Here is a 6,213-nt window from a genome sequence, read left to right on the forward strand (position 1 = left end):
GGGATCTCCCCGGACCGGGGCACGAACCCGCGTTCCCTGCATCGGCAGGCGGACCCTCGACCACTGCGCCACCAGGGAAGCCCGGAAAGCTCTTTTTAAGACTTTGATTCCGACAGGATCTGCACTGTTTTCTTAGATAGAAAGGGGGCTGTGTTCTGGTGATTCTCTCCTTGCTAACTTCCCCACCTAGTCTCCCAATGAGCGTGCTCGCTTGTACTTCCTGCTGGCCTGGTTCCACGCCATCATCCAAGAACGCTTACGATACGCACCCCTGGGGTGGTCGAAGAAGTATGAATTCGGGGAGTCTGACCTGCGGTCGGCCTGCGACACGGTGGACACGTGGCTGGACGACACGGCCAAGGCAAGTGTGGGCTGTGCCGTGAAAGAGGGGACTCGTGTACAGGTGGCTGCCTGCCGTGAGCGTGAGGGAGGAGGAGCCTCCGCCCCCGTGGCCAGCCTCTTCCCACCCCACCCCCCCCCAGGGAAGGCAGAACGTCTCGCCAGACAAGATCCCCTGGTCTGCGCTCAAGACCTTGATGGCCCAGTCCATCTACGGTGGGCGGGTGGACAACGAGTTTGACCAGCGCCTGCTCAACACTTTCCTGGAGCGTCTGTTCACCACCAAGAGTTTCGACAGCGAGTTCAAGCTGGCCTGCAGGGTCGACGGGCACAAAGACATCCAAATGCCAGACGGCATCAGGTGTGCGCCCGCCCCCGGGACCCGCGGGGGAGGCGCCGGGCGCTTCCGGCCCACCTGTAAGGGTACTGACAGCGTGCTGCTTTTCCAGGCGAGAGGAGTTCGTGCAGTGGGTGGAGCTGCTCCCCGACACCCAGACCCCCTCCTGGCTGGGCCTGCCCAACAACGCTGAGAAGGTCCTCCTCACCACCCAGGGTGGGTACCCAGCTCTCCTCCTCCCCCAGACCACACCTCCCTTCCTCCACTCCCAGGGAGGCAGGGAAAATCTTCTGCTCCTGCTGGAGTCTTTCCCGCAGTACAGGCTCCGTTCTGGGGAAGAGGCCCGGTAGCTGCGTACGTGGAGTCGGGAAGCTGCATTTAGGTTTTTGTCTTAGATTCAGAAGTAATTTCATTTATTCTCCTGTTCAGTTTGTTTAAGCTCTTGGCATTAAGTGACATTTTAAATCTTTTAGTCTCTGTTTGGAATACACTTGTTTAGAACTTCAAGACTATTCAAGAAACCGTCTAACCCAGTGGTTCTCAGAGTGCGGCCCCCAGACCACAACTTCAGCCTCCCCTGCAAATTTAGACATGCGGGTCCTCGGGCCCCACGCCAGGGAAGCTGGGGCCCGGCGTCTGTTTTTTTTTTTTTTTTTTTTTAGAAGATGTTGGGGGTGGGAGTTTATTAATTTATTTATTTTTGCCGTGTTGGGTCTTCGTTTCTGTGCGAGGGCCTTCTCTAGTTGTGACTAGCGGGGGCCACTCTTCATCGCGGTGCGCGGGCCTCTCACTGTCGCGGCCTCTCTTGTTGCGGAGCACAGGCTCCAGACGCGCAGGCTCAGTAGTTGTGCCTCACGGGCCTAGTTGCTCCGCGGCATGTGGGATCCTCCCAGACCAGGGCTCGAACCCGTGTCCCCTGCATCGGCAGGCAGATTCTCGACCACTGCGCCACCAGGGAAGCCCCCCCGGCGTCTGTTTTGATAAGCCCCTCGGTCACTGAGACACTCAGGTTTGAGAACTGCTCATCTGAGCCAGGCTTCTCTTTATGGGAAACAGGCCCAGAAGACGGGTGATTTGCCCAAACTCACACCCTGGTTGATAGGACAGACCCCAACAGTTCACCTCAGGCCCGCGATTCAGCTCTGTAAAGAGAAGAACCCCTAGTCATGGGGCCTGCTTTCTGACTGAAGACGACCTCAAACGCATGCCTCTCGCTGGGGGAGGCGGGAGGCGGCAGGCCCCACGGGTGACCAGAAGGGAAGCCGGGCTGGCCAGCAGGGAAGCAGAGGAGGGCTTGAGGCCTGGGTGCTGGGCAAGTCTTGGCGGCGTGGCGGGGGGTACGGCAGCGTGTACCGAGATCACGTAGTGGGTTAACACCCGCGCTGCCTGCTGGGACCGGCGCTGGGTCCCCCTCAACACTGTAGTGAGTGTTATCTGAGCCCCGTGTCATGCCAGAGCTGACGGTGGCCCAGGTGGTGTGGCCCACGTGGAGGCCGTGAGGTCTGAGCCACAGGGGCCTGGCTTGGGGGGGACGCTGAGCCCTGTCCTCCAGCCCAGCCTCCAGGTGATAGCGCCGCTCAGGAACTGGACTTGGAGCGCCCCACTCGGGTCAGGGACCCGCAGGCAGAGGCAGAGGCAGAGTCCAGAGCCCGCGGGAGGCCGCCACCCGGCTCAGCGCAGTCCCAGCCGGAAGTGGTCACGCGTTAGCAGCCCAGGTGGCCTCCCCGCCTGGTGCTGGCACGCCCCAGAGCCCGCCCCCTGACGACAGTGGACGCGCGAGCCTAGGAGAGGCCTCTGGGGTTTGCACTCGGCCACCGGAGCAGCCCCAGCAGTCGGGACTTGACCTGGTGGTGCCGTTTCCTCTGTCGTTGCCACCTTACCTTTCTGGCCAGGCCATCCTCCGTGCTTTCGGACAGGCGCCCGCGTGGTACCTTGCAGGGCTCACAGTTACACCTGTGCAAACAAACGCATTGTGCGGCCTTTACCTTCAAGTCCCTTTCCCTCTGCTCTCCTGCTGTGCACTCTCTCCCTGCGGCCCAGGCGTGGACATGATCAGTAAAATGCTGAAGATGCAGATGCTGGAGGACGAGGACGACCTGGCCTACGCGGAGACGGAGAAGAAGACGAGGCCGGACTCCACGTCCGACGGGCGCCCCGCCTGGATGCGGACGCTGCACACCACCGCGTCCAACTGGCTGCACCTCATTCCTCAGACGCTGAGCCACCTCAAACGCACGGTGGAGAACATCAAGGTGGCTGGCCCTTCCTCCCGCCGAGTCCTTGGGCCTGGGGGGTCCCAGCAAGCGGGACCGGGCGGGTCGAGCCGAGCTCAGCGTTGTCTCGGAGCGCACGCGCGTCTGGGCCGGGCTGGAGGGAGCGCCCTAGGATGCAGGGGGCCCGTCTTCCACGAGGAGGTAAACGACGCCCAAGGAAGCGGCGGCAGCCGTTCTCCTTCTTTACGGAATGGTGCAGAGCCGCCATCGGTCAGGCAGGCCCACGGCTTCACGCGAGGTCTCGTGCAGGGTCGAGCTGGGGGGGGCACTGAGTAACACGGGGAGGGCTGTGAGACCGGGGCCCCCTGAGGCCGAGCTACTCTGGTTCTGTCTTCTGCTGAGAAGCCTCTTCCCAGACGCCCTCCCCGCTTCACTCTGGCCTTCCGTCCCAACACCTTCAGGATCCTCTGTTCAGATTCTTTGAGAGAGAGGTGAAGATGGGTGCCAAGTTACTCCAGGACGTCCGCCAGGATCTCGCTGACGTCGTGCAGGTGTGCGAGGGCAAGAAGAAGCAGACCAACTACCTGCGCACGCTCATCAACGAGCTGGTGAAAGGTGCGCCCGCGGTGCCGCCGGGGCGCGGGTGCTGCCGGGAGCCCCTCCGGGTGGCGACAGGTCCCGGCCGGGACTCGGCCAGACTTCCCTCGGGGCGGCTCCATGCCCGCACCTGGGAGCGGACTTAGAAACGCCCGAGGGTTTCTTTTCCTTTTAGGCTGGTTCACTGAACCCTGAACAAAGTCTTTACTCACTTCCGCAGTCTTTAGGGAGGACTAGGACGGCGGGGGGGGAGCAGGGCGGGGTGCTGGAGTCCAAAGGCACAGGGACCCCCGGGGTTTCCATCGGCCCCGAGAGCCTCGATTGGCAGTACCGCCGGGCCGCCCGCAGCGGGGCCGTTTGCTCCTCCAGACGCGTCCTGTGGGTCACCCGGACGGCGCGGAGCACGTGCGGCGGGGACGGTGGCCCGCGCAGGGCGTGGGGTGCGCCAGGGAGGGGAAGCAGCAGAGCCTGCACGCGGGGGCAGACCCGCCGGCGCTCAGCTGTGCGCCCACCTGCGCCGGGGGGGCTGTCGGCACTGACGCCAGGCCGGGGCTCCTCGCCTGCAGGAATTCTGCCCCGGAGCTGGTCCCACTACACGGTCCCCGCCGGCATGACCGTCATCCAGTGGGTCTCCGACTTCAGCGAGAGGATCCAACAGCTGCAGAGCATCTCGCTGGCGGCTGCCTCTGGTGGCGCCAAGGAGCTAAAGGTGGCGGCCGCCCGTGGGGCGGGTGTCCGGGGAGGCTCCCCGGGGAGGCTCGGTAGCTGGCCGGGTGCTGGCGCTCAGGGGCCCAGTGGGGCCGGCTCTCAGCTGGGGCTGCTTCTTCCCACAGAACATCCACGTGTGCCTGGGCGGCCTGTTTGTGCCCGAGGCGTACATCACTGCCACCAGGCAGTACGTGGCCCAGGCCAACAGCTGGTCCCTGGAGGAGCTCTGCCTGGAGGTGAACGTCACCACCTCGCAGAGCACCGCGCTGGACGCCTGCAGCTTTGGGGTCACGGGTGAGTGGGGGCCACTCCGGCCGGCCGGGCTTCTCTTCTCTCTCAGGTTCCCCTCCCCGCTCCCGGGCCTGCAGCTCGGCCATCGCCCCCTCGCGGGCCGCCTGCTGGTGGTTCCCACACGAACGTGTTAAGTTAGAGCCCAGGCCCGTGGCCGCGTAGCTCGCGCTCCCCTCTGTGGGCGGGGGGGGGTCCTGACCGCCCGCCCCCCCCCACCCACCCACAGGGTTGAAGCTCCAGGGGGCCACGTGCAACAACAACAAGCTCTCGCTCTCCAACGCCATCTCCACCGTCCTCCCCCTGACGCAGCTGCGCTGGCTCAAGCAGACAAACGCAGAGAAAAAGGCGAACGTGGTGAGTGGCTCCTTTCCGCCCTCTGTGGTCAGGGAGACCCTGAGGACGCCCACCGGGCGCGCCCTCTTCCGGCCGCGAGTCCCTGCATCACGGGAGGAGCCGTCCCTTCCCTCGCGCGTGAAGCCCGTGCCCCAGAGCCCCCTTTCCTCGCAGGTGACCCTTCCCGTCTACCTGAACTTCACCCGAGCAGACCTCATCTTCACCGTGGACTTTGAAATCGCGACCAAGGAGGACCCGCGCAGCTTCTACGAGCGCGGCGTCGCCGTTCTCTGCACCGAGTGAGACTCGCCTTTTCTAGCGCCCCTTTCTGTAACAGTAAAATTAATATTTAACGTTTATTCATTATTAGGATGTGTGGAAGGTACGGACTTGTCAAAGGAAAGTTGTTGGTGTGAGGCTGGAAGAAGCCGAAAGAAGCCAGACGGCTGGGAGGCGGAAATGGGAGGGATACAGGGACGTGGTTTTGAGGGCCGAAGCGTGGCTTGTTTTATGAAATAAATAAAACACTAAGCATGAGCCGGCTCCGGCCTCTTGTCTCAGCTCCGGCTCCGGTGGACACCCTGGACCCTTCACAACACAGAGGCAGCCCCGGTCCTAGGAGAGCGCTGGCGCTCCCGGGGCGTGGGGCTGGCACACGTCCCGTGTCCCGTCACCGGGAACCCGTGGCCCAGGTGGACACCCTCGTCCCGCCTCCTCTCTGGCGCCTTCGTTCCCACGACCCTAGGGTGGCGGCTGGAAGAGACGGGCGTGCTGTCCTGCGAAGCGGGTCTCTGGCCTGCGCGGGGCCTTGCGAGAGCTCCTGGGGCACCGGGGCGCCGGCGCAGGCCCCGCCGTGACCCCAGCCGTCCTGCCGCGGGCTGCCTGTGAGCCAAGCTCGGCCCGAGCGCGGTGACGGCCTGAGGCCCGACTGGACGCCCTGGCCCTGCCCACACCCTCCCAGCCCCGGCGGCGGCCCGGCACCTCAGAGCCGGGGCCGCCTCCCACCTGGCTCCGACGGGCCCTCTGGCGTCCCCGGGTGGCCTGAGGAAGTCCAGAGCGGTATCGGACTGAAGGTTGGGGCCCATTTCACATGTTTTTCTCTGAACCAATAAATGAGGCCTTTTAGCTTTTCTTCAGTCACCGGGAGTATTTAACGGTGCCACAGGCTCTCGCCCGAGCACCGCTGATGCCCGGGAGGCCCACCGTGGGCGCCCGGCCCCGCCCGGCCCTTCCTCGCCCCCCCCCCACCCCACTTACGGGGAAGGGTCTTGAGCACAGGTGCTGGGGGGTGCCGGGCAGGGATTCCAGGGCACGGGGGAAGGAATGCCATCCTAGAAACCCTGAAGGCCTGGCGGGGGCGGAACGCAGGGCAGGGCAGGAGCAGGAGCCACTCCA

General features: G+C 64.3%; 1 protein-coding gene across 1 annotated transcript in view; it reads left to right on the forward strand.

The window, feature by feature from the left end:
- The window catches only part of DYNC1H1 (dynein cytoplasmic 1 heavy chain 1), a 67,831-nt gene extending 62,476 nt beyond the window's left edge, over nucleotides 1–5,355 (forward strand). Inside the window, exons 70-78 of the mRNA XM_007121674.4 lie at nucleotides 191–361; nucleotides 483–700; nucleotides 789–892; nucleotides 2,717–2,928; nucleotides 3,351–3,504; nucleotides 4,053–4,195; nucleotides 4,320–4,488; nucleotides 4,712–4,839; nucleotides 4,993–5,355. Of these exons, the coding sequence (XP_007121736.1) occupies nucleotides 191–361; nucleotides 483–700; nucleotides 789–892; nucleotides 2,717–2,928; nucleotides 3,351–3,504; nucleotides 4,053–4,195; nucleotides 4,320–4,488; nucleotides 4,712–4,839; nucleotides 4,993–5,121 (1,428 nt within the window). The 3' untranslated portion in view covers nucleotides 5,122–5,355. The remainder of the gene's footprint in view (nucleotides 1–190; nucleotides 362–482; nucleotides 701–788; nucleotides 893–2,716; nucleotides 2,929–3,350; nucleotides 3,505–4,052; nucleotides 4,196–4,319; nucleotides 4,489–4,711; nucleotides 4,840–4,992) is intronic.
- The last annotated feature ends 858 nt before the right edge of the window (nucleotides 5,356–6,213 follow it).

Source organism: Physeter macrocephalus, chromosome 11, assembly GCF_002837175.3.
Source record: "Physeter macrocephalus isolate SW-GA chromosome 11, ASM283717v5, whole genome shotgun sequence".
Taxonomy (NCBI): Eukaryota; Metazoa; Chordata; class Mammalia; order Artiodactyla; family Physeteridae; genus Physeter; species Physeter macrocephalus.